Genomic DNA, 27,806 nt, shown 5'->3' with positions numbered 1-27,806 from the left:
GTGGGGTCATTTTAATCATGCTTTGCTACAGATGCTTTTACAATGTGTACTTAAAATGTACTTTTAAAATAATGTACAAAATTTTTAGATTAATCCAGATTCTCATTCTTTAATTATTGGAAGCTTGACAGTATAGCCAGTAGTGTATTATAAAATGGAGCAATGAGAATGAGAAAAGGGTGAGAATTTCAAATTGACATAATATGTTCCAATCCAAATACCTGATCTGTAGGAAGACAGATTTGTTTGTGCTTGTTGTCTATAGGATTGGAGCAGAAGCAGGAGTGAGAGTACTGATGGGCTGAGTATCAGAGCAGTACTGGTCAAGCTTGCAACAGTCTGCATGTTTGATTCATTCTGTCCTAGAAGCTGTTTTACAGAATAAGAATTCAGTACAAAAAATTGGGAAGAAGCTTACACATCTTTCCAATTGCATTTATGAGCAGTGCAAATCTAAGAGGAACTGACATGCTGCTGGATGCAGCTTCATACCTGGTGAACTTGTGCCAGGACTACCTCTAGTCTTCCTGACCTTTTAATATAGCCAGTCTTAGTGATAATGCATTTAGGTTTTGGAGCTTTAATCTTGATCGGGAAGATAGAAGGCGGGGCAGATTTTTCCAGTTCACACAATCCTAAGATTATAATGTGAAGAAAGATTATAATATATACAAGGATTTCAATACAAACAATGGTTAAGTAGTGGAGTGATGGGGAGGGAAACTTGAATTTTGGCAATATCTCAAGTAAGTACCTCCCACAACTAAGTGTTTCCAAAATGCCTTACCTGCAAAGGTGTTAAGATAGTAGTTTTTTACCGCATAGTAGTCAGAATTGTTGTCTGGGAAAAAACCAATTCGAGACAAAGGAGCGTATGTTTGTGATGCAAAGTCATTATACTCTCTGATGATATCTCGTCTCTCCAGCTTTCCCATCCAATTCTTCCTCTTAGCTATCAGTTTCCTGAGCACTGAAAAGGAAATACAAATGTGAGACAGTTCACACAAATAGTTCTATAAAAGCTGTGTCTTTGTAAATTCACAAGAGCTTTTGCTAGATAAAATAAAAACATAACAAACCAGATGCTGGCCATGCACATTGATATTGTGGATACAACCTATTTCATTTTGAATAGATGGTAACCTTGTGAAAATGGAAATGGCTTGTCTGAAAACTGTCTCATACCCTTCTCTTCCTGTCTTTCAGACTTACTCAATGCACAGTCATGCTGAATCTTTCTCATTTTCTCTTCTTTAGCCTTCTGATGATTTTCCCAGTGGTCGTTCAAGCGCATGGCATTCAGCTCATTCCGATTCTCCTCTCGCCTCTGCAGCAGCTTCTTAAAGACTTCCATTTGAACCTTCTGCAACCTGCAAGGAAAGAAAAGGTCAGGCAGTATCGAGTGTACTCTGCAGTGTTCTGTGCAAGGCTGTCACCATCAAATCCTACATACCTTTACAAATAGCTCATATTGCATTTCTCATATTCAGTCTTTCATTTTAAAAAGGGAGTTAAGCAGTGGTAAAATATATTGTGGTAGCAGACCTGGAGACTAAATTTAAGAAAAATATCCCTTCCCAAACTCAGGGTATTTTCACAGAATTAGAAGGCTTGTTGTACCCTTCAGTCAATCCACTAAACCTTCTTGCTCCTCCTCTACTCAGCAAATAATTAAAAGAAATAAAAGAGCATAAGTGGACTCCTACTTATCTATTTCCTCTTCTCTATAGGCCCACTCCTTCCTTTCCATAGCCTCCATCATCTTCAACCTCTTTGCGATGTTTGAGGGACTGTCCATGGGTGGCAGGGCTGCTTCCCAAGCACGTTTTTCCCGGATGCGGTCAATAATCTCCATCTCAGCTTGTCCTGCTGGCAGCCCCCGACCTTACAGGGACAAGAAGCATTAGCTCTTTGAGAGATTGGCAAATCCTACAAATAGACACCACCAAAAAGGGCTGTATGGGTACAGAACCATGTAGTAAACACAAGCAGAACTGTCAAAAGCCAGAAGTAAATACTTCTAAGACCAGTGAGATTCTACAGTATGAGGTGTGGTAGGAGCTGCAGTTGCTACAGTTCAGTGCACACTAACACTGGCACTTCATTCTTCTACTGCAGGCTGCAAAGGGAGAAAAGCTTTTCTAGGAAGATACTTTCTGAGAATGAGGACTTTCTTTGGCATGTGCCATGTCCATCATCATTACAGGTGAGACACTGGGAGATGAGGATCACAGGTATGTTCTGGGGCAGCAGTCTTCATACTGTATTTTTGTAATGATGTTCAAAACTCAGAGCAGCTGAAGAACAGTGGGTAAATGGAAAAACTGCTCCTAGTTCCCATTTGTGAAACATGACCTTTTTATATTGAATGGTCTTCATAACCCTTCATGAAATGCCCCAGAACCATTAAGTAGTGAAATATCATACTTATTTTAGAAACAGACAAAATAATCGCCCCAAATGCACACAAAAAAAAAGGCCACCAAAACTGGCAATAGCCTGACATTGAAAAGAAAAGAACTTCCTGCTAGAGGTGACATGATTATTTTAATTTATCTTAATTTCACAACTCACCCCAAGTGAGTGTAGCAAGTGTCAGAATTTCAGGGACTGAGCCACTGCGGACTATATATTCAGGGGAATAGGGATCTGTCTGTGCTTCACCATCCCTGTAATCTGTCTGTGTCCCCAGGGTTCGGAACATGAGGCTGAGGACCAGGCTGTCCCCTGCATCCTCTGCATCCCTTGCAGCTGACAGGATACGTGACTCTGTCCTAGAAAGAGGTGCAAGATGGAAGATTGGTCACATTCATTAAAAAAACCTCCAAGCAAACAAACCAGAAACACATCAGTCAAAGGTAGGAGTCTTAAATGTGTTTTGGTTTATCTTAACATTATTCTCGTTGATGTTAACTCCATTATCTTTGGTAAAAGCAGACTGAGGCTACACTGAGTCTGAAATACCCTTCTTAAGTAAATAATCCAGAAATCTTCTAGTTTCAGCTCTCATGATTATTACATACAAATCTTCCCTACCAATCCATTCTAAAGCATTGCATTTAATGGACACAAAATTCTTGAAGTAACATGAAGTAGGACTGCTTCAATTTAGTTTACATGTTTCTCTTCCCAACAATTCCAGAATAAATATTTAATTCTGATATAAGCGTGTGCAATTTCCATTAACCCTACCAGGAAGTGAATTTTATTATGTGACCTCAAAATTTGATACTCTCTGAAAATCACATTAGACTACATTACTGATGCTCTACATCTCTGAGCAGCACTGCATCTATCAGAGATTAATAAAATATAAATAATAAAATATCAATAATATAGGTATAAAAATATAAGTAATAAAATATCAGAAGACTTTCCAACAATATTGCTCTACTAGAGAATCTTTGCAATGGTATCTCTTCTAGAATTCAGAGACACCAAGCTTTCTATTTCAAGCCTCACACTCTTAACACACTAGAGGCACATCCTTTATTCACAAAGAACTACTTATATACTGCAAGCAAATTCTGAAACAGTCCCTTATCTATTTCCTCTAGAATTCTCAATGATGAGAGCAGCACCTTACTTCTTAACAAGCTTTTCCTGTTGGCTCATTATGAAAAATAGTGGTCACCAGCTAAATAGTTTCCTGATCTTTTTCTGGTGAGATGTTACCCATTATAACAGTAATTTTCCAAAAGTCGTACTACTTACTCTTTCTTTGTATCAGCAACAGGTTCTGGAACACCTGCTGGAAGCAGCTTAGAAAAGCTGAGAGGTCTGAAGAGAGAGAATGAAAGTAAGACAACAAGGAGGAGCCTAAAAGATCATTACGGTTCAGAAAAAACGCAGTCCACTAAATTCAGTGGAGTTAATACTGATTTCCCACAACTGTGGTTCTGTTAGATGCATGTTTAAGAACTGTGCCTAAATATTAAAGAACTCTTTCTTAGCCAAGGAGGAACAGAGTTTACAGTTTCACCAATAAACACCAGGACTGAGTGTTATTCTTGTAAGTCAAAGCAGAAAGTGGAGTTGCAAAACAAGACAATTACTAAAGTTAGTTTTGAGTGTGTTCCCAATATTTTGTGTATGTTTCACTAAGTATCTTACTTTTTTTACTTCACTTTCACTTTTTTGAAAGAGTGGTGGTTTTTTTTGATAACTGCTTGAAATCCTGAAATTCATTCCTACAATTAGCTGATAAGCTGGTTTGGACTTATCTAATTTTATTGTTTTATTTTTTGCAATACTTTATGAGGTATCTTGAAAGTGGTTTGGGCTCAACTACATATTAATAATTCCTTCCTAGGCATTCTTATAGTTTGCATATTGTAGTCCTCTGTCAATTTCCCTTAGCCTTTGGGAGACTTTGAGGCTTAATTTCACATTGCAGAAGATAACATCATCTTTGTTCTTTTAAAACTGTTGATAAAGGAGCAATAATAAACTTCAACTTATTAAACTTTGCAATTTTTTTATATTTAAAGTGGATATAGTGGCCAATAGCTGCTGAGTAAAATAGTGAATGCAATTCAAAGTGTATGTGACTAAGCCAAGAATGCTTGTATGCTAGCTGTTGGTTCAGATCTTGAGTCCATTGCTGACCTGCAATGTCCTTGTGGAAGGAGCAGAGCAGTCCTGCAATAGGGGGCATGGATGAAAAGTTAATCAAGGCTTCCCTTTGCTCCCTTTCTGCTCCTGGAAGAAACTGGGAGTTAAAGGGTTTCTTCTTAAGAAAACACCTTTCTAGGGGCCTGGAGAACCACGCTGCCTTTGTAAATATCTTCTTCCTCTGCACGATGATCTACAGCCCAAAGCTTTCTTATTAAGTACAGAATGTCTCATATATTTGCTTATATGTTAACTCATAAACGAAAATTCTGTCATAGTGTGAATTTAGAAAGACCTTGTGTTTTAAGACCTGGTTACTGTTAAAATTTTCTATTTTATCAAAGTACTGACAGAAAATACAGAAAAAATAATGCTCTGGCCTTTACTTAAGTGCTTTTGAAAATGCACAGAAAGAAGCTGAACCCTGTTTCAAATCAGTTCATTCCTTACCGTGTAAAATATTTGTAGCGATTCCTTCCATTAACTTCAGGATCTTCATACACAACCCGAGGCAGCTGAAGAGAAGACTGACCTCTGAAAGCCAAAATACAGGACATCATTTAGAAAGTACATTCAGAGCAGTTATCTTTTTTCCTTATGCCTTTTTTTTTCTCTCTCTCCCCTCTGGTTGCACTATCCAACATGCACACTACAAATTTCCCCCAAGCCTCACACTTACACAAGCAATTATATTTTGGTTTCTTCACATTTACCTACGTAGCAAAACAGTTTGACACTTTATTTCCCACTATGTGTGGTCAGGAAATGGTCTTTACTGCCTTTATTAATACTTAAGAGCTTGTTATGAAAAGCATTAACCACTTGTATATGCTTGACTTTGTAAAGGAAACCACTTTTATTGGAAGTGGGGGGAGCAGGCTTACTGTCTTAAGAGTGAAACAGTTTCCAAATATGTGAAAAGACAGAATGAGCAAAGGAGAATGCACTTTCTACCTTTGAAAAGTAGGTAAAGAGATTCTGAGCAAATGTTTAAAAATTTAGAATAAGCGATTTCAATTTGAGTTCTCCAGTAAAGGAGAAAAATTAGGACAATCATGGGAATGTTTCAAAATCAATGCTGGAACAACCATATCTTTTGCAAGAACATTTCTTTTTTTTTGTTTTCCATTTTGAATTTAAATTTTGCAGATGGTTTAAATTTTTCACTATAACATCTTGAAGAGTCTTCTTTAAGGCTTTGGAAGATCATATGGAAAACCTCATTAAGGCAGTCAGTGAGATAATGGGTAGAACTGAGAAATTTGAAAGTTATTAATCAGGATTGCTATTTGATTTAACAACTGCTTTATACTCCATTCTTGCTCTTCTTAACCTGCACAGTTGCTAAAGACAAAAAATAGAAGTTCTTCCCTGAGAAGTTGTGGATGCCCCATCCCTGGAAGTGTTTGAGACCACACTGGACAGAACTCTGCGTGAAAGGTATCCCTGCCCATGGCAAGGGGATTGGAACTACATGATCTTTAAGGTTCCTTCCACCCCAGGCCATTCTATGATGATTTTATTTCTTTGAGTATAAGGCAAGTCTTAAAGGTCAGGTTTTCTATAAGACCATTTTTGGCAACTTGTATGAATTCTGACCTCAAGATGTATGGGCTTGTGGGTACTGGGGTTGGCTGCTGACGCCCGATTTTAATTACAAAGAAGTATTTACAGAGATACAATTAACAATACCTAACATTGCTTGACAGCTGAGATCAAAACAGAGGATTACATGCTGAGACCTGTTGTCTTCCAAGCCCTCATCTAATTCCTGCAAACTGCTGTGGAATCTGGGGAGGCACAGTGTGGCTACCTGCCACAGGAAAGCTTCGAGCGAGATGCTTCATTAACCTCCCGTGACACACAATTTACTGCCAAGGTAAGTTTAAAGTCATCTCTTCCCAAGGCTTTCAGTCACATCACATAAGAAAAGAGAAGGGAATATTTTGAGATGCAACGTCGTAACCTGATATACTTGCTCAGCACTAATCAACCTATTATTGTGAAGTTGTGTTTGTAATTCAAATGAGTTAATTGAGCTGATGGCTAGTTCCATTAGCTGACTCTTTACATATCAGACTGTTGCTCCATCCAGATGGATTTGTGTTTCATTCAGCACAGGTGGGCACTTATTCTTATGATCTAACTTTATTAGCATAAACCATTCATCCTGTTATGGTATAGTTATAGGCACAATGGGAACCCAGGGAAATAGCCCTTTTTATTCCACAGATCCTGCCTCTTGCATGTCCTTGACTTATATTTGCTGACTTTGCTGAAATAAATGAGCATTTATTCCCAGTAACCTTGCAGAGGCAATGGAACTACTGAGAAGACAGCTGGGAAATATTCTGTCTTCTGTATCAGCAGCACTGTCAATCAGTGCAGGTTGAAACAGAGGGGATGTATTTCTCATTTTTTGTTAATTGCAAGACATTTTGCAAATACATGTTGTTGAAATGTAAATTAATTTTAAGGCAGTGCACGTGTCAAGTTGTTACAGAATTGCAGGCAAAATGTAAGAAGTCACTGAGGTGCTCATGCACTGGGGACAGTTTGAAACACTGAAAATAGTATTAAGAAAAAAATACTCCAATTTTTTTATTATTATGGAAATGAGAAGAATATGTCTTTAAAACTGAACAAAACGAGGTGTGAAATCCACTGTATCACTCTTGAGCATCTCTGATTATTGTCTGGCATGTGGTAGAACTCAGTTACCAGCAACCCCAGAGCAAGCACCATCTGAAAAGTCCATGGTCTAAAGTCGGTTGTTTAAAGCAGAAAAAACCTTTGAAGACAAAAACCTAGGCTGACGCCCACAGTCTTGAATGCAGCTACAAGAGGAGTTAAAAAACCTGTGGTGTGGCAAAACACATAAACTTTTTTTTTAATATCTGCTGAATTAGAACCCAAATCAAAATCAAAACCCAGACACCAGGAGACAGCTCAACTAAGAAACGCCTGCAGTAAAAATGTGGTGCCCTGGTTCAGGCCCCAAGGATCCTGGAAGGAGCAGCAAAAGCAACCTAACCAGCTGCGATTGCACGGGACTAAAATCAAAGAGCTCCCACTGAAGTAACACACATGAGTCACTGAAGTCTTCATAACTCATCTGATCTGTAAGAGATTGAAATAACTCTCTTCTTTTTTCATGGCAACCGCTGCAAAGCAGATAGCACAGGGATGAAGGAATGTGCAACATCCATCCTGTAAGAAACAGATGGGTAACCATACTCCACAACAGCTGCAATCTCTTAATTTCAAGGGAGATATAAGTAGGAGCAAATTGCAGTCATCTCCACTTCAGTGTGCATGGCTTTTTGTTGGTTTTGTTCATGTGTTTGTTTTAAATTGTCCAACCATAGAACACTTACACAGCAAGGCGCTGAAGAGCCTCCAGGCGCTGCTGAGCCCTCCATCTTTGACCAATGTATGCAGGGACTGGATCTTCACTCTTGAAACACAAACTGCAAGCTGGAAAATGAATCACTCCCGTAGCCATGCTTCAGAATATGGGTGCCTTCACCTAGCATTTGTGTGGACACAAAGAAGACAGGCTGCAATTTAGCCACTTCAAACAGCACTAAAGAGAGCAGAATTCCAGCCTGCTGTGATTTACAGGACTGCATATTTGGGATGGGGAAAGAAGGCGGCATACGTATGCTAATGATGTCAGCTAGTTAGATGGTTCTTCTCAAGATGTGGAGCATACCAGACTAGCAGCAGATGCACAGATTTGTCTTCTGGCTGTTTTCCAGTGCTAAACTTGTACTGAAAACCAAAAGGTCTAACGGTTTGTTACATAAAGAAGTTAGTGTGCAGTAACTGTGAATGTGCAGCAATGTGAACTTCTAGCACATTACCCCATGTAACTCCCTCCTATTTCTAGTGCTCTAGAAATTAAGTAACATATTCCACTTGCAGGGTAAAGTTACATTATTTTATACTGGAACAATTTTAGCATTTGTTAAAAATAACTCAGGGAGCTAGCATACAAAAATGATCACATTAAACATCTACACCCTTCCTTTTAAGGACTAATTTCCCTGGGTAGATATGCCTTAAATTGCTAAATTTATGGTTGCCAATAAATCTTTGCAATCATAAGTGATGTAGCTCTATTGGCTTGAGCTTCTGAACAGACTAAAATCAGAATTGAGTTGTGAATTGTCCCTTTCATTTCAGCAGATGCTAACTCAAATGCATACAGGTGACATTTCAGGAATACTCACCAGAATGTCAGTCAGTGTCAGTTGATGAAGATCTAGGCACCCTACCATGAGTAGCTGCTTGCTGTGCACAAAATTGCACTTTTGGGCTATTTGTCTTCAAAAGGAGTTCAACTTTTGAGCGTGGAATACCCTATGAACTAATACTATCACAACCTCTGTCCATCCCAAATTTTGAAGCTACAGATTAAGAATTCAAGGATGTAGTGTTTTGAATTGTACATTATACACTTGCTGATTGATTCTAAAACATTTTTCATGCAACAGTCTGCCACCACACCCATCTGCACCACTGACATGGCAACACACCTGTGACATGGCAACTTTAGTGACAGGATGCCTGTTTACTTCATCTGGCCTGAACTGTTGGCACAGCCATATTGTTGCAAGGGTCTCACTGATGACAGGCAATGTTCCCAGCTCTGTCTCTCTAAGGACAGGCAGACAAATACTTATTTGTTTTCGTGTAGATATAAGAAATATTCTGAGATAATGTAGTAAGAGATATCCAGCAACATTCTTAAAAAAAAAAATGCTCCTTGACTCCATTGTTAGAAAGCTGCTCAGGGCTTTTCTCCTTGCTGTACAGCAATGAAATCTGAGTTCAGAATATCTGTCTTGCAGCCCCAATCACATGCATAGCTTCAGGAGGACTCTGTTTAAAATCCAATTCATTGTGCAGTTGCACCAAGTCTGTTTTCCTCTGGCATTCTACCTGTATGCATCCTGTGCCGCTATCAATCACTGCTGTCTGAAGGTGTGACTGCAACCCCCAGAGACATGCCCTAGCTGCTTTTAAACTAGCTAAGGGCAATACTGACAGCTAAGCATGGGCTAGCTAGGTAAGGATTAGCTAGGAAGTTAAACTCTGCTAATTCTGTATGAAGAACCAGCATGGATTTGCAGTCTTTATTGGCTGCTTAGATGTTGCTGGATATTTCATTTTAGTCTAAGTAGGCTACATGGATCTGTAGTGTAAGTATCTCCCAAGGTAAGTAAGGAACTGACAGCTCTGCTTGAACAACAGCTCAGTAGATGCCCATTTATTTTATTAGATCTAAGTAACATATACAAGCTATAATTAAAAGTATTTGAAGATAGACAATTAAAAATACTGACACACAGCTTAGGAAATGTCACAGAACATGAAGCTGGGTATTTCTAGACTGGTGCTATAGTCACCATAGGCCAGCAATCATGGCTGCTCCCTGTGTTGTCTTGTTTTAGATAAAACATCTTTCTCTGCTTTGTATTTTGCTGTTCTAAGGGAGCAGCTTAGGACTGAGACAGAGTTTCTACCCATGTGTATGCAGAAATAGACAAGGTGAATATGTGAGCTGTCTTTGGCCAACACCTACCAGTCTATCACCAAGTTGAGCTTGGACATTTGACTTTAGAGGGTCCTTCTCACTTCACAGTGTGTACAGAAGGCCTGAAAAACAATTGAACAAACATAACTAGTTACATATTTGAGGAATCAGCATGAATCATGAGGCTCCACTTCCTTCTTTAGAAGTCTGTCTATAAGAGAGAGTATGAAACAAACTAGGAAGAAAGAACTGATATATATGTCTCTATCAAATAGATGTCACCATCATGCAAATGAGCCTCAGAGCTGAAATCCTACTGCTCTGTGGAAGATACGGGTGAAAAATCTAGTAGAAAAATCAGCTTTCTTTGGAGGCACCATCAACTTAAACAGAAACTGTGATGACATAAAACATTAAAAGGAAGGCATGGTGGAATGGTAATCAATGGAAATACCACACTGTACATGATGCTTCCCTCTGGGACACAGAGCTGGCTTTGCTCCAGCTAATGTTTCACGGTCCCAGCCTCGCCGGAGCCGCCAGCCCTATCGCTTGCCCGTAGCTCGGGCGGCACCCACCTCGTGCCGAGCTCGGCGAGGGCCCCGGGGCCCTGGGGCAGGGGGTCCCTGGAGCAGGGGGTCCCTGGGGCGGGGGAAGCCTCACGCCCTGTCCCGCCCAACTCCCGGCCTCCGCCCGCCCAAGGGCTCGGCTTGGCCGTACCGGGGCTGCAGCGGGGCCGGGCCGCGGGCAGGGCGCTGCTGTCTAGGCCGAGCCCGGTACCGAAGGAGCAGCCGAAGGTCCGGCCGGGAGCCCGTCCCCACCGAGCGGCTCTGGCCCGCTTGCCGTTCCCATGGCCACGGCGGGCGGGGCCGGCAATGTCCCGCCCCTGCGGCCGGGCGTTGCTGCGGGCCGGACCCTGCCCTGCCCTGCCCGCCCTGGGGGCGGCTGATCGTGACCCTGCCCTGCCCGGGCCTGGGGACGGCTGATCGTGACCCTGCCCGGGCCTGGGGACGGCTGATCGTGACCCTGCCCTGCCCTGCCCGGGCTGGCCCTGGGGACGGCTGATCGTGACCCTGCCCGGCCCTCGGGCTTCTGTCCTGCCGCTCCCGGCGTGCTGCTGCTTGTGCTCCCGCTCGGTCCAGCATCCCGCGGCCGCTCTCCGCAGAGCCCCAAGGCTTCGCCTTCCCGCCTCCATCTTGTGCCGCCTCAGGAGAGCGGCGCGGGCGTGGGGATGTGGCTGGACTCTGAGGAGGACACGGCACGGGCGAGGCCGGGAAAGGAAGGACACGTGTATTTCTGCTTTTCAGCAGCTGCTGCTCGAGTTGTTTCATGTGATGCTCCCAGGACCCTCGCTTAGTGCTTAGGAAATCTGGTTTAGCAGTTACACTTAGGGACAGGAGTCAAGGCTGGATATTCTTATTCTTGGCTTTGCTTGTTGTCACCTAGGACTTCTTCTGCAGCTGTAAAGTGCTGAAAGTGAGTCCAGAGAAGGGCAAGGGAGCTGATGAAGGGTCTGGAGCACAAGTCCTACGAGGAGTGGCTGAGGGACCTGGGCGTGTTTAGCTGGGGAAAAGGAGCCTCAATGACCTTATCTCTCCCTAGAATTCCTTGAAAGGAAGGTGTAGCCAGCTGGAGATTGGCCCCTTCTCCCAGGCAACCAGTGACAAGGCAAAAGGACACAGCCTTAAGATGTGCCAGAGGAGGTTTAGATTGGACATTAGGAGGAATTGGACATTGGGATGGACTGAACAGGGAGGTGGTGGCATCACCATCGGTGGAGGTGTCCAAGGAAAGATTGGATGTGGCGCTCAGTGCCATGGTCTGTTTCACAAGGTGGTGTCTGGTCGTAGGTTGAACTCAGTGGTCTCAGAGGTCTTTTCCAACCTAATTGCTTCTCTGGTTTTGTGAAAATAGGCTTGGTACTACTTGTGGAAATAGGCTTAGTACTACATACTGCTCAGAGAGGCTGCAGGGTTTTTTTCATCTGTAGAGCATATCGAGAGGCCTGTAAAAAGCATTACAAATAAGCATCATGCTTTGCAAAACATTGCTGTTTCCTCAAGGAGGGGGCCATCCTTTTCTGTAAGAAACAAAGTTGGAAGCTTCTTCATGCTAAATGTTAAAACCAGAAAAGGCTAATGCTTTTGTGAACATAAGGAGATTTGCAGGCAATGCTGCCTAGGAATAGGACACAAAACCCAGAGAAATTGAAAATGAGCCTTCTTCTCTGTCTATAATCTTGCAGCAAGTCCCTTATGTTAGTTATTTTGTGTATAAAGCTGTATATCAAAGGGTTTTTCACAGCTTATCGTGTCTGACATAAAATGCTGGCCGCTCAGTACCTCATTACAGGAAAGCAACTTTAGGACTATAGTTCCAAATTCCTTGGCTCTGTGAATTTACTTGTAGACAATTTAGCTTTGAATGCTAGTTTACTTTCTTAAAGGCCCATCCCTTGCCTGAAGGAACAATGTTTTTAGGTTAGTAGGTCAACTGAAGGTGTGTCTGAACTAAGAAATGCTGCCACAGCTTTGTTTCTGACGGACATCATCTACATCTGTACATCTGTAGGATGTGACTTCCCACAATGGATTGATCCATGCCCTAAAGATACCCAGCAGGCTGTAAAGACCCTCATTTTACTAAAGAGCCTTACAATGTGATACCTTATTATATTTTTTGATGTGGCAACAAAAGCCACTTTTCAATAGAGTTCCCTGGCATTTCTCATTATCAAGTTCACTTTTCCTTTCTTGTGTCATGATTTCCAAGCTGAAATTTTTCCATGCTGAACATCTGCCTTGGGGTAATGAGGTGTGTAAACTGTACTTTGGCCAGAAATTATTCTTTGTTGGCTCCACCCTCTGATATTTTTCCATTTTAAGGTTTCCAGAGATGACTAAATACAGGTGGCCTGGACTTCTTTTTTTCCTATGGGGAATGGATCAGATGGAAACCAAGTTGAGAAGGAACAGTGGAATAACTAAATGGGTTTTTGAGAATCCTACAAGATACCAGGGCACAGCCAAACAGGTAAGTACTCTCTGGAGTCATGTACAACCAAAAATGTGCAATCCCATTATTAACTTTTACTGCATTAAATTGGACTAAATGTGAGATGTTGCCACATTTTTTGTTCATCATGAACTGCCTGGCCCCGCTGCCTCTGATCTGTTGAGTGCTGGCATCTGAAAGACTATGTAGGGAACGAACTCTGGAGACTGATGTGCCTGAAAACTAACTTGTCAAAAATAAAAGATAAAAGTTTTTAGGTCACTGCATAGCTGCCTGAAGAGCAGTACTTATTCATGGGAGGTGACAGGTATATGTGGCTGAATGATAAAGCTCAAGGTTAAGGTTCATTATATTGAACTTGCTTTGATTAGAATGTGTGTGGGTAAAATATTGCCTAATATTTAACTATATTTCTAAGAAATCTCTGTGAACTACAGGTATAAACAGTGGACAGCCTAACAAGTGTTAAAAGTTATGTTGATTATTACTATATCGAGTGTTCTTTGCCTGAAATCTCCATATTCTTCTGGACCTGAAACTGTGTGAGACCTGGCCAGGCCCCTAGCACACTGCTGTGTGCTGTGGAATGCACTGCGAGGGCTGAGTGCTGAGGTTTGGTCTGAATGGATCTTGTTTATTTATTTATTTGTTTGTTTTTAATATAAACCACACATTTCTGAAGAAAAATATTCCGAAATACACAAGGCTCTGAGGAAATATTTAATCCCAGGCATTAAGCTTGGCAATCTTCTCTATGATCAGTACTTTGGAAAAGTACTCAAAGCTTATCTGGTAGCTTGATCTGTGTATGTCAGGGACATATCCTGTTGCTCTGGTGAAAGGGAGCTGCAGTCAACTGAACTGTAAGCAATCAAAAAAGATTCCTATTTCCTAAAAAAAAAAAAAAACTTGACTGATGAGCTTTCTGCTTAGATCTGTGGGCCATAGGGTTGGGTTTTTTGGTGTTTTTTTTTTCATTAATAACTTTTCCAGAACAAGACTGTGTTGGTGAGCTGGGGTGTTGTCTATCTGGACATTTTTTTTATACCCACTTGGCTGCAGGACACACCAGGTGCTCAGATGTATGAGTAAACTGTCCACACCCTTGAGAGTTACCGCACAAAGTCTGAGTGGATTAACTTTGCATGTTGCAAAATGGCAAAAAAGTGCACTAGTTTAGCTGCCTGTGACAAAGGCTAAGCCAAATTAATTTTACCTCACATTAACCTTGAGATAAGATGGTGTAATTTGCTGCAAGATGAATTACTGCTGCTCTGTTGATGGACTTGTTATGCTGTGATGACTTGCTGATGTGTTTGAACTGTAAAATCAGACAGGGGGAAGTAGAAAATTTAGCAGGGTAGGACTAGCATTAGTTGGGATCAGAGCATTAGCTGAACAAAGGCAAGATGGATTGGACATGAATGCGTGATTTTAGAGGAGAAACTTGGCTGGCTGAGCAAAGAACAAATAGTAGGAGAGTCGGGTGGTAGAGAACCAGTATGGCACAAGGAGGAGGGAGAGACAGGGTGAGCAGCCAGTAGAGCAGAACTGAAGAGGTTTGGACAAGAAAATGGGAGATGTAGGTGAGGAGCTGAAAAAGTGAGGAAGGGTGTGGAAAGGGCAGGATCAGGGAGGATAAGGCAAAGAAGTTGAGCTAAACAGATGATGAATGAGTCTCTAGTCTGTTTTCCTTCTGTCCTCCAAAGCCTGGGAGGGAACTGGGTTTCTTGAATGTGACTTTTATCCTGCAATCCATGACAATCTGTGAAATCCCTTGCAAGATGTCATCCATCTGGCTTTAAGTTTCATTCCATAGATGGTCATCTTCTGCTCTTAAGCAGGGGTCAAATGACAGCACTGTCATGGTGTTGGATGCCTGTGATGCTTCATGGCGACCTTTTCTAGTTATTAAAAAAAAAAATCTAAGCTACAGGTAACAAAGTTCTAGCCTCAAAAGCACTGTTGAGGCTTTGATTTCCGGAAGTTCCAAAAGTAATCTATTTAAAATAGGTAACCGTTAGTGTGCCATTTCCCATTTTTGCCACAGGATGTCACAATTCCTCCATGTATGGTCCTGCCCATCACGGGCTCTAACCTGGGTGCCACCAGTTCAGCTGTTGTATCCAAAAGTGAACTGATGTAAAACAGATTCGGAGCCATCCACAGGAATCCCTGGGATTCCTGTTTGTTCCCTGCCCGTTCCACACAATTCACTCTCTGTGTATAATAAACATCTTTTCCGGCTGTGTTTTTCAACAGGAAAGGAGCAGCACAAGGCTGCAGTCCATGTCATTGCTAAATTTTTAATCCAGAATGGAGCCTTCCTTCCAGCCAGCAAAAAGGAGGAGGCAGATGTGGTCACTATTTCCATCAGAAAGCAGAGGTAAGTGCCAAAAAAGATATGAAGAGACAGATGCTGTGACATCTACTGCTTTGTGGATTGAGGCCTTGTCTCTGAGTTGACCTTTGGCTGTAGTAAGGCATGGTAACCACTGTGGAATACCTCGCTTGTAACTTGTGACATCTTTTGTAAAAATGGCCTTGGAGTACTGATCGTGGTAAATGGAGCTTCACTAAGGTGAAGTCTGTGGTTAATTTGTGCTGTTTTTACTAAGAGCTGTGCTAAGAGAGGCATCTTCTCATACAACAGCTGAAATGAAACAAAAAATAGATGAAAGTGTTTATAGGAGACCTGTTCTCTCTTGCCATCTTTTTCTCAGTATGACTGTAGGCACATTTCCTGTAATAAAAGCAATACACAGATGAGAATAGCCTAAAAAGTCAAAGTTCAAAGGAAATGAAGTAGTAGTACTTTGTGATCACAGTTAAAGAATTCACTTCAAAGCCTGCTAAAAGACTTTTGTAATGATTTTGATTAGCACTTTAAAAAATTTTAAAAAAAGAAGGCAGAATTAAGGACATTTTCAGCCTGTGGTTCAAATTCTGACAAAATCCAAATTTTACCAATATTTCAGGCATCCTCTGGAGGACACTCATATACTTAATTTCACTTGGATTGGGTCATCTTCTTACATGATTAATCTTAAAGAATAGACCTGACATTTGGATGGTTTGCAGGGCTGTAGTCAGGCATGTTGTCTTGCCTCAGGAGAAAAAGGATCTTGGATTGAACTCCTTAGGGAACTAGAGAATTTCTAATGTTCTCACTCCTCTCATGTAATATTCAGAGGATTAAATGCCAATACCATTGTGTTAGCTTGCAGGTTCAATTCTCAGTGCATTAAGACACTTTTCTGGGGACTGAATTTTTGTGCTTGCCTGATCTGAAGCAAGCATTAGAAACTGCCAATCTTCTGTCACTGTTTTAGCCACTCCTTTTGCAAAAATTAAATATCTGGACAGAAGTGCTGCAGAGATTAATTTCAGTTTATTATGACACAGTATAACTCTTCCATATATTACACTCTTATTTACTCTTAAACAATTAGTGCAACATAATCTTAATACAATCTATTAAAGCTTTCAGCATTTTCTTATCATCTTTCATCTTTAATAAAGCTTTCAGCATTTTCTTATAATCTCTCAGCTTTATTTGCAGTCCACCAGATGAAGGTCAGGTGAGGGCTAGCACACATCCAGGGGCCCAGGGGTTCAGGCCTACCAGAGACAAAAAGGTGAGGAAGCAGTGACAGGACACTGGGGCCATTGACAGAAAAAAGCTAGAATTGGATGGAGTTTCAACAGAGCCATTTCAAGGACTGGGGAAAGATGTAGAAGTATCACTTCACTCATGTAAGAGAACACAGCCTGCACTCTCTTCAGTCCTGAAAGTTCCCCTGTCTTTCCCCTCTGTCTTTGTCTGCAGGCACACAGTCCTTCCCTCATCACTTCCCAGTCTCACCTGGTGGAGACTGAACCAAACAGGATCTAGAGCACATCATCGTTGTCTTGACATACCAACTCTGAGAATATGATAAGAGTTCAGCCTCTAGCATGCTGATCTGGAAACATCCTCTCTTTGATAGGAAGTCTCTGTATGCATGGACCCCTAGGAGAGAACCCGACCTTGAAGAATCCATTCTCATTTTAAATAAGGGACTTGAGCAGTTAATGCCAGACCATAGAGGAAGCATAGATTAAAATGTAGAATTATACAGAGTAAGTAACAACTTAAGACAGTTCTTGGATAAAATACTGTGCAGCATATTTTTGAAAGTCAGGGTAAAATAGTCAGGATGTGGGCTTGAGCTGAGTGTTTAGATGAAATTTTCTGCCATGTAGATGACATATGTTCCCATGTCACTTTAAAAAAAATAATTGTATCCAGATAAGCAATGTATTAAGGGAGATGTCAGTGTAACTAGGCTCTCTTCAGAATCTCTCCACCTGCATATGGAGATGTCCTAGTGCTTGTTAAAATCTGACCATTAAGCACTTGATAGTCAAGTCCCATTGATTTTGGTGGGAACCAGGATTCTAAAGATCCTTGAGAAGAAGATCAGCAAGAAGAAAAGCAGAAGAAAACAAGTGTAAATGAATGAGGTGCTCAAAGTTGAAATCTAGAATGACCACTGATGTGAAAGAAACAGCTCCAGAGTGACAGAACTTTCTACATTATCTAGTAACTTTGTGAAAAACAGCTGTAGGGATTCTGAATGGATTCAGATGGTATGTGATGTTGCAGGCTCTTTGGAAGCTGCTTGCAGCACTGCACAGCATATGTCTTGATGCAACATTTAAAAGAAGTGAGATGCTGGAATGTGAGTACAGAGAAGCATGCAGCTGCAGTCAGTGACATCTCAAATATGGAATAACTTGTGTATTTGTAAATACTAATGATTCCTTCCAGGCCTCCAGTTAGGTCCTGCAGTTCATTGAGAATGTTAAACCATTTTCTGTAGTGGAGCTTCACATTTCATAAAATATGATCATGAGAGACTTGAATAGATTCAAACAAGCCAGGTTTGCCACTGGTACAGGCATCAAAATGGCCTGCCATCAAGCAGAATAAAATTGTTAATAGCAGCAACACTTACAGGGAAAAAAAGGACACATGGGATGTGTGCAGTGGAAAAGAAGTGGACCTACAGTTTTGTTGCTTCTCAATTGACTGACAGCTTAACACCATTCACGAGACTTGCAGAAACACTGCCTGGTTTGCAGCAGAACTGATCAAGGTTATAAGTTTGTATTAGGGAGGATTTTATGGAACTACAGTGAGACTTTTTTTCTTTATTAGACAGGCTCCTGGACTTGGGCTCTGAATGAGGTTTGCTGTGACGTACAAGAACAGACCTTAGGCAGCATTTGCTTTTTGTGGGGTGACTAATTGGAGATGCATGCATGTTATGTTTATATTAACATGTGGCTCAGCTGTCTGATTCTGGTCAGTTCTGACAATTCATATAGGTCTTTTTGCAGAAGTTTGAAAATCCTGCTCTTTCAAGTAATGAGAACTGAGAATGGAAGAGATTTCCTCTTTGGAAAGATCTTTATAGGCTGCTGTCTTGGGTAACTGCAATATTGGGGGGAAAAAAATCCCCATGGGTGACTAATGTGTATCTGGTGCACGCCTGAGTGCTTTCAAACCTAGGCTATTTTTCTTCTGATTTTTAACCAAAAATAGTGAGCCTGACTGCAATATAGGGACAGTCCTTTGCAGATTCAAGTCTTCTGGAGGACTAGTGATGTTATTTCCCAAATGCAGATTAAATTTTTCTAAGTTACTATGTGTAGAGACTATCAGAAAACAGACAGTTGTCTTCTGTCATGCTCTTTTGGTGTGTTGGTAACACATGCAGCCATTCGAGTGCAAACACCTGTCCTTCCCATGAGTCTGTGCAATAAGATTTATTCCAAAATGCTCAGATTTTCCTGGGTGTTCCCTCCACAAAAAGGAACAGCTGGTCAGTCACCCCAGCAAGCACTGAAATAAGCCTGACCGGCCTTTAAATGCATGTTGAACATCAGCTGCTGCATATCTGCATTGTGGAAAAGCTGCCACATGTCTTGTACCTAAAGGCTCATAGTTCCTGCTTCTAACGTATGTGGGGCAGGCAGGTTATTTTGTGGCACAGAACAAAACACGAGCTTCCTTCTTTTGCTTTATTACCAGGGAGACTGCACGCTGAAATTGCTGATCCAGATTTTGCAGTGTTGCATGCATGGCAAATTCCTAATCTTTACTAATATGTTTGGATATGCTTTCAATGGACAGTGACAAGAAGGGGCATAATATGAAAGTGATGATAGTCCTAATCCTAGCACAAACTGGTGAGAGATGTGCAGAAAACAATGTAAGGAAGGCATTAATACCTTTTAAGTTTATACCAAAGCTTGTAGGAGGGTCACTGTCTTCTTTACTGGAGAGGGTGGGGCCAGAGTCCTGGTCCCAGAATGAGACCCTAGAATGTCTGGGATGCTGTGGACTAAGTCGTGCTGTTAGAGACAGCAGTTCTCGGTTTTAAACTGGAAAGTGACTTCATCCTTTCAAACTGCCTTCCACCTCCAGGCTGATGCTCTGAAGATTTGGCTGTGTTTCTGGCAAGAGATGATCTGTTGCAGTACTGGCTTTGTAGAGCGTTCAAGAGACACAAAGGCTTTTAAAGTAATCTTGATTCTGCTCTTGTGTTTTTAAGGGCTTGCTTGCCAGTGCAAGGAGACTTCCTCCACTAACTTCCAAGGTGGTCTCCCAGGTAGGGGATGGTTCAGTCCTGTAGTACAGAATCCTTGTGTACAGAATTCATGCTGTAGTCCTGAAACATGAGGATTTGCCTCTTCAGTCTGGGAAAGTACTGGTGCACTGCTTCTTGAAGTGATATCAGTTCAGTGTTTGAACCCCTTGCCTTCACCTAAAGGTGGAGTTTGAAGCTTAGAGGGGGTGTAAATAATGACCTTAGAGTCTCTTCCATGGTACTAGATTGGAGCACAAGCCCTTCTATCACAGCATTCATTTTCTCTCTGGTCTCACTGCTGAATGATAGCATTTGGTAGTTGCAGGTCTGCAGTTCTGATCAGAACGAGAAACTCTGTCCTGTCCTGTTCTGCCTAAGAGGCAGCAGGGTCCTGACAAGACATCTTGCTCAGAGCTTTGAAATCCTTTATTTTCATGTTATCTAAGCATTGACACAAAACACAAACAAGTTCTTTGACAGTAAAACACAGCATATGGTTGACTGGGCTGCTGAAGCATTGGCTGTCTAATGTTTATACTCAGTCAAAACCAAAAATACTTCTTTAGACTATATTGAACAGGTTTCTTTTTTCAAGATGATAAAGTGGTTCCCAGAATAGGCACTACATGGAAAATATCAAAATACCTTCAGCTCAGTTTCATCACACAAAATTTCCACCGCTTAATGTACCTTCTATCATGTATATTAGAAGTGAAAAAAATCTGGAAAACCCCAGACTACCCCAGACTGTTGCTTTCAACTGACATTGATAGGGGCTTACCCAACCTAACAGTAACAATGAATGCAAATACATTTTTGAGATTCCTTGAAAAATCTGTCCATTGGAGACAAGTAGATATTTTTTTGGGTAACCATTCTTTTAGTGGGTGAAACTGAAGACACAGGAAGCCAACGGCAATGAAAACACACAGTGCTGCTGTGATGTTCACACATTATGAGTCACTGCTGTGTGTTCTTCAACTCTGATAAAAGGCTGTACTGGAGAAATAATTTGGAAACCCATGACAGCTGGGTAGTCTTTCCCTGTTTCACCCATTAGTCCTCTAAGTCAAGAGCTGTAAATGTTCAGTGCTACCTGCAGTCCTTGTACTCTCGCATGTGGCACCAGGCTGCCAAATGATATGGCAGCTTGAGGAAGGGTCTTTTCTCATTATCTCTTTCAGAGACTGAGATTTTCACTGGATCTTTTTTCCTGGGTACTTGTTCTGACAATTTTCTCACAGTCTTATCTCAGTAGCCTGCCCTTAGCTATTCCTTCTTGACTGCCAGATAAATCTGTTCGTTCTCACACATAGCTCTCTAACATAATTCTTCTGCCAATATCAGCAGGCAGAGGAGAAATAGAAAACAAAAATCACTGAGTTAACAATCAATTCTTATGCACATTGCAATGTCAGAAGAGAAATGGCTGTGGTCTCACCTCTGCGTTGTACTCCAAATTGGTGCAATCAGTATCAAAATGTGTTAACCATGCTTTAATGGGTATTCTCTTCCTTCTCCTCCCTTCCAGCCCCTTTCCTTTCATCCCACCAAGAAATTATTCCTTCTTATGGGGCAATTCTGTTACAAACTGTTACCCTGTAGAGAGCATAGCCAGAATAGCAGTGCTTCTCCTTAATCTATTTGGAAGGCTGCTTCCAGAGATGTTTAGTCTTCAGAGGCCATACCTTTGTGCAGACCCATCTGAAATCATCTCTCAAGATGACTAAATTTTAACCTCCCTCTGCCCTTGGCATTCTATAACTTGGGCCAAAATATAAAATGTATTTTATATACAGAGTATATGGCCAGAGTATAAAATGTATTTTGTTTTGTGTCTTCCTGGTTTCCACAGGACCAATCAATGTCTTTCAAACTTTCTTTTTAATATTAAAAAAGCTAAATAAAAGATACCATTCAACTGCAAACTTGAGAAATCCTCTTGGAGGTTTTATGATAGTCTTTCCCTCAGAGTTTGTGTTGCTATCAACAGCTCTATCTAGGCCTTTGGAAAGTGGTCAGCACATAAAGCTTTAGGAAGGAAAGACAAAGCTATTTAATTTTAAAGGAAAACATGCTTAGTATGTTTAACAAACTAGCAACAAGGCACTGCTTTGGAGAATGGATGTGTGGTTTTGATAGATGTTTCAATCTCAGCTTTTATCTTGCAGCAAGTTTGTGTGAATTTGGGAAAATCATATTTTGGTCAACAAGTGCAACCTGTGTATGTTCCAGAACATCACACCTGGCTGCACGGCCTCACAATGCATGTGTGCTGAACCAGGAGGCTGCATGGGTGCCAGTCACCTGAACAACCTTGCCAGAGAAATGGCATGATGGGGAACAGAGATCTATGGATAATTCAGTGGTGGTTAGGTGAGTGAGTGAGTGAGTGAGTGAGTGAGTGAGTGAGTGAGTGAGTGAGTGAGTGAGTGAGTGTTACATGACACTTTCTGTTCCTCCTTGTTCTTGTCAGTGTTCCCACAATTCTGGATCCCCTTAGTACACAACAGAAACTGCCAGTTCTTTTTTGACTCTTGCAACACCCCACTAAAAGAGGGAAAAGGGAAAAGATTAATGTGCCCATTGGGATGCGCTACTGTGTAGTGCATCCCAGTGGGCACATTAATCTTTTCCCTTTGCAAGGTCTCAGCAGTGTCACATCCAGTGCTGTCCTGTTCTGCTCCCATTACCTGTGTGGGTCATCCCTTTGGATGTGGGCTTGTCTAAGTATCATGCTGGAGTGGTCAGGACTTGGCAAACACAAATATAGCACTGGGAGGTGACAGACTGTGGCCTAAGAGTCAAGCTGTGGCTTGTATGTGGCAGATATCTAAAAGGCAAGAGCGGCTACTGAGCGGCCTTAGTTTGGGACAGACTACGAAGGAAAAGCAGCTCTGCATCTTCTCCATAATTGCCCATGCTGTTGTCCACAAAAGTGGGATTCATTAACTGGTGTGCAACAACCCAGTAATTACACAATCAAGAGAGACATTAATTATTTATTTTAGAGTTGTGCAAGCCTGAGTGTTCTGTGGTATTACACACATCAAGCATACCAAAGCTTTTTACTATTTACACGTTTTAGCAAACAAAGAAATTTGTGTTCATTGGCTAGAAGTTACATAATTCTTACAAATTAGTATTTTGTCTTCTGTTGGTTGATTTTCTCACTTTTCAAGACTGCACGCTCAGTCTTCTACTTGAGTCAGTGGGTTGCTGGGGTCAGTGGTACCTTACTTGGTGGTCACCATCTCCCCCTACCAAAATTAACTTTTACCCTGTTGGAGCTATTTTAACACAGTTGCTGAGCTGGCTTTATTACTTTCTTCCTTATCTTGGCAGTTCTGCCAGATGTCCTTGTGGCCTGTAAATTCTGCATTCTTTGTGTCCAGTATCAGTGCACATTCTTCTTTCCAAGACTTGTTACTACCCCTCCAGGTCTGAGATCACTGAAGCATGTCAAGCACGGACAACACTTGGAGCTCATTAGTCGCTCTCTGTTTCACAAACTAAATACTCCTTCTAGTTGCTTAGGCTTGAAAGCATAAAAGATCAAGCATCAAAGCACATCTTTTTGCAGCAATGCCAAGGGCCGGCCCTGCTGGGCCGCTGCCATGAAACCATGACATTAATGATCCCAGTGATGGTGACTGTGCTGTGTCCGTGTAGCCACCGCCACAATGAACTGATCCCCTGTTTTCCCCACTGGCTGCGTAGGAAGAAGGAGGTTTAGGTGCTGGCCAGCACTTTCAGGGTGGAGCCTGGAGCTGGCAGAGCCGAGGCCGTCACTCGCTGCTCCTGCTGACCGCGGCGGGAGCCGGCTGCTCTCGCCTGACGACGCCATTTTCCCTCCCCGCTGCCAGCTCCCTCCTTCCCCTTGGGGCTCGTTCAGTACCGAGTGTCCCTGGAAAATGTCACTTTCGCCCGCCGCTGTGTGGCATTCCCCGCCCGCCCTGGGGTGACGACCAGGAAGAGGCGGGGCAGCCGGCGGGAGGAGGCCCCCGTTCCCCTCCCAGCAGGCCGCGGTCCGGGAAGGGCGGGCGAGGATTCCCGGAACCAGCCGCGCTCACGCCGCCGCCGCCGGCCCGTTCTCCCCGTGGCTCAGGGAGCCGGGAACTGCCCGCCATGTCCTCGATGGCCGCCGCCAGCTGCGACGGCAAGGGCGCGGGGGAGGCGCGGGACGGGAAGAAGCCGCTGAAGGCCTGCTGCGCCTGCCCCGAGACCAAGAAGGCGCGGGACGCCTGGTAGGGACCCGGCCCCGCGTTCCACCTTCCTGCCCCACCGGCATTCCCTCCCTTCCCGGGGTTTGTGCCCCCGCCACCGTGCGCCGGCATTCTGGGGGCGCTCCCCATCCCGGAGCTGGAGGGTGCTGGAGCATCCGAGGGAGGAGGGAGAGTGTGGAGGAGAGGAGACTGTCTTAAAAGGATTATTTAGAAATGATGAATTTAAAACCTCGTAGCCCGTGTTTAAAACAGGTTTCAAAGATCAGCTTTTAATGCTGCTTTTAAATCTTCACTATTGATTGAAGCAACACGTACCAGCAGGTGATAACTTCTTTATTGTTCACCTGAGTATAATTACATTTTCTTTCAAATAAAGCAAAATACTGTGGGGTTTTTCGTGTCTCAGAGGATGACATTTCCCAGAGAAGTTCAAAATTCGACAGTGACCTATATAGCTGCATTGGTAATTATAGGTTTAGTCACGATCATAGGACTTATAAAATGGTATGAAGTGTGCCCTCCAAATGGAACTCCTTTGTCTTTGATAGTGAATCTTTAAAGTTTAAAAAACTTTAATCTGATGACCAAGTTGTCTTTTTTTTCTTTTTTTTTTCTTTTTTTTTTTTTTACTTTGCTGGTGGTATAGATGGTGTTTGGTAGGTGACATAATACTGAACAGTGGTTTTGGTAAGTTTAGGGGAGCATGTCTAATTACACAGTAGAGTGAGGGTGACTCCAGGGCCCCCTAAGAAAAGGTGGTAGGATGGATGTTACTGGTCAGATGGAGTTTCCCTGGGCAGCCAGGGGACATGTCCATGCTTTTTGTAATAAAACCCAAAAAGAAAACTAAACAGCTCTGTCATTCAGTCAAAAGCAAGCCTGAACTGCTTTTGTGGTATACATGATATACCAACAATGAGAAGCTCTTAGTTGAATAGATGAGTTATTTCAAAAGTTCCCATATATGGTGAATAATTTTTTCAACAATAGCTGGACAGGTGTTGTGTTTTGTTTTGCTTTTTGCTTCAGGGTCCTTAAATTGCAACTGAAGTTGGATTAAAATATCATTTACTGGTTAACCTGTTCTGTATTGTTTTCTTACTGGAGAAATTTTGTTGCTTCCCTACTGAATAATTTGAAACTGGCCAGCTCAGCATACTTGATGGTGTGACAGCCTTGTGTTGTATAACAGATCGCCATCCGGACATGCCCAGAATAGACCCTGGCCTGTTAACAGGAAGTTCTGTTCTGCCTGCTGTCAGAGTTTTAGGTGCACAGCTCCAGTCTTGGGTAACTTTTTGGGATAGTTTTATATTGTCCAAAACAGCACTACCCTGGAGAGGATAGGAAAAAAAAAAATCTCTGGATCCTAATAGGGATTTTTAATTGTCCCCAACAGTTTGTCAGTTCTGTTTCTTTACTAAAAGTAATTGAACGTTTTATTGCTGAACCCTGGAAATCTTTTTGTTTTGCAGCATTATTGAGAAGGGAGAAGAAAATTGTGGGGACCTAATTGAAGCTCACAAAGAGTGTATGAGAGCTCTGGGCTTCAAGATATGAGTGAGATGAGCAGGACTGAGTGGGGTGAGTACAGCCTTCAGGACCTCTGCCTCTGAAGTGTCCTGGCACCTCAGCTGGTGCCACTGGAAGGCCCAGAGTAGTGTTCGTGATGGTGTTGCCCTTATGAGAGAGAGAAGGCAGAGCAATCCTCATTGACACTACAGCCAACATACAGTCCTGTGAGGGTGGTGAAGCCCTTGGCAGCACACAGCCTCTGTGAGTCACCCTTCAGCAGTAGAGAATGGTGCTGCCTCTGTTGTCTGCTAAGAGATCCAAACCTCAGTTTAGATTTCTGGTGCTAGGACATGTGGGAGTTGGTTTTTGTGGGTTTGTGCTGGGGTTTTTTCGTTGATTGTTGAACTGTTGCTCAATATCCAGTGGAAATCCATGTTTTGTGAAGCTGTGTTTCCTTTCTCTTCTAGATGATGTCTTTGGTGTGACTGTGTTCTGGAAAGCTGCAAAATAAATTATTTCTGCAAGTTACTTCAAAGAACAAATATAAACAGAATCTATTTATGAAGAGTCTTTAATGATAGAGTATGCATCACATCTGTAGCTTTTCCACTGCTTGCTCTTGACCACTGCTATAGAAAATATATTTTTTCCTCTTAATAAAAGCCTGAAAATGACCTGTGTTTCTGACTTCTGTTTCTTTTTAAGTAAAGAAATGACAGTGCCCTCCTTACTGAAAACAGCATGGTGCAGGAATGAGAGAATGAGAAAAGCCTGCTTAGTCGTTAACATAGGAACTCTTTCTTCCTACTGATTACTGTGGTGGTGTGGTTGGACAGAGGGCGCTTTGGTGGGTTTTCCCACTGATGCAGATTGTGAAATCGTGCATTGCACTCCTGCAGCTTTCAGCAGTCATGCTGAAGCTTGCAGTGCTGTTTGTGACAGTAGCTGTAACTATGTTTGTACAAAGGCAACCACAGTTGTATGAAATGAACTTCCTTAGAGTCAAAACTGTATTTGATTTCCCCATGTTTGAACTCTTCTGATGGTTTTTGAATACCATTACCGAGCTTCATTCTTTGTAATGAAAAATTAGGTACTTCCCATCTCAAACTCGCTTGAGCTGGTAGTTCTTCAACAGAAAGGGAGCAGAGGACTGCTCCCTGTCACTGCAAGTGACTTGTATGTACAGCTTACTTACCTGAAAGTAAGGCTTTTTCTTATGCTCGGTTTTTGTTGTGTTGGTCTTGTGCTATGCATGTATGGGCTTTTGTTTTCTGGCTTCTTTCACTTGAATGAGTTGATAGTGTTTAATGAGATGGTAGTTGTTCCTTTTGATTCCTTCTTACAATCTAGAGAAACATTAAGTGTAATTTCTGGGTTGTTACAGGTGGGGCTTTTCTGACTTCATAATATATAATTGTGCAACCCTAATGTTACTCCCCCTGTGGTGAGTTGACTTTCCTGAATATGGTATCGCTAATTACTTTTTCTCCTGATGAGTTTTCTCTTCAGAAACTGAAGAGACAAAATCTGTGCTTTGTCTTGATTTTTCTCCTTGCTTTGATCTGCTGCAGGGATGAGTCCAGTCATGATTGTTTCTCTGCCTGCTGGGCCCCATGTATCCTGAGGTAGCAGTGGTTTTTGGCTGTGAAACTTTAGTATGTCACACTTGGTGCTGCCCCTGCTGAGACTCACAAGTGGGAGTCTCACTCCTCACTTGCATGAGGAGAGTTTAGACTCTTCCTCTGGGAATGTTTTCTGAAGGTCCTGTCTAGAGGCAAGAGTTGTTGTGTCCACACTGGCTTTCAGCCCCAGAGTAGGGATGCAGGTGTGGCTCTGGCAGAAAGCATTCAAAGCTGCCTGTGGCACTCTAGCTGTCTGAGGAGCAGGACCTGGTGCTCTTTTTGTAGGAACCTGAATAAGGTCATTCCTTGTTGAATCATTGTGTATCAGAGCATGAACTGAGGAGAATGCTAAAAGGTGGATGAGCACCAGCTTTGTGGTAGCATGGTCTGGGTAAACTGTGAAAATGGTGCCACAGAATAGAGCAGGGCAGGAAGTGGCCAAGTGAGAGTGGAGTGCTGCTTATATCAGGTCAAGAAAGAAAAAAGCATATTCCTGCACAATTTTACACAAATTCTATTTACTTAAGAATTGGGATGTTTAGACCTCCATGAGGGTAAAAGCTAGACAAGTACTTCAGAAAGTTTTTGGAAATGAGTGGGATGCTGATGTACCTGTGTGCTACAAGTACAG

General features: G+C 42.2%; 2 protein-coding genes across 4 annotated transcripts in view; one reads left to right on the top strand and one right to left on the bottom strand.

Moving 5' to 3' along the window:
* Positions 1 to 10,954, bottom strand: part of CFAP91 (cilia and flagella associated protein 91) — a 30,364-nt gene extending 19,410 nt beyond the window's left edge. For 2 of the 3 annotated variants that reach the window (XM_066569438.1, XM_066569457.1), the window contains exons 1-10: positions 10,735 to 10,928; positions 10,205 to 10,278; positions 7,992 to 8,143; positions 5,065 to 5,148; positions 3,715 to 3,780; positions 2,575 to 2,774; positions 1,707 to 1,884; positions 1,213 to 1,370; positions 788 to 970; positions 493 to 635 (exon numbers count right to left, since the gene is read on the bottom strand). In XM_066569438.1, the coding sequence (XP_066425535.1) occupies positions 493 to 635; positions 788 to 970; positions 1,213 to 1,370; positions 1,707 to 1,884; positions 2,575 to 2,774; positions 3,715 to 3,780; positions 5,065 to 5,148; positions 7,992 to 8,119 (1,140 nt within the window). In that variant the 5' untranslated portion in view covers positions 8,120 to 8,143; positions 10,205 to 10,278; positions 10,735 to 10,928. Of the gene's footprint in view, positions 1 to 492; positions 636 to 787; positions 971 to 1,212; positions 1,371 to 1,706; positions 1,885 to 2,574; positions 2,775 to 3,714; positions 3,781 to 5,064; positions 5,149 to 7,991; positions 8,144 to 10,204; positions 10,279 to 10,734 lie in introns of all 3 variants that reach the window. The other variant, XM_066569449.1, reaches the window with a different exon arrangement.
* A 12,840-nt stretch (positions 10,955 to 23,794) lies between these two features.
* On the top strand, positions 23,795 to 26,224 carry COX17 (cytochrome c oxidase copper chaperone COX17). The gene is made up of 3 exons (XM_066569427.1): positions 23,795 to 24,056; positions 25,511 to 25,619; positions 26,018 to 26,224. Exons 1-2 carry the CDS (start codon positions 23,938 to 23,940, stop codon positions 25,593 to 25,595), a joined length of 204 nt encoding a protein of 67 aa, XP_066425524.1. The 5' UTR covers positions 23,795 to 23,937; the 3' UTR covers positions 25,596 to 25,619; positions 26,018 to 26,224.
* The last annotated feature ends 1,582 nt before the right edge of the window (positions 26,225 to 27,806 follow it).

This window comes from Molothrus aeneus, chromosome 2 (genome assembly GCF_037042795.1).
Source record: "Molothrus aeneus isolate 106 chromosome 2, BPBGC_Maene_1.0, whole genome shotgun sequence".
NCBI classification, from domain to species: Eukaryota; Metazoa; Chordata; class Aves; order Passeriformes; family Icteridae; genus Molothrus; species Molothrus aeneus.
Note: the sequence above shows the minus strand (reverse complement) of the source record. Positions and strands in the feature narration are given on the sequence as shown.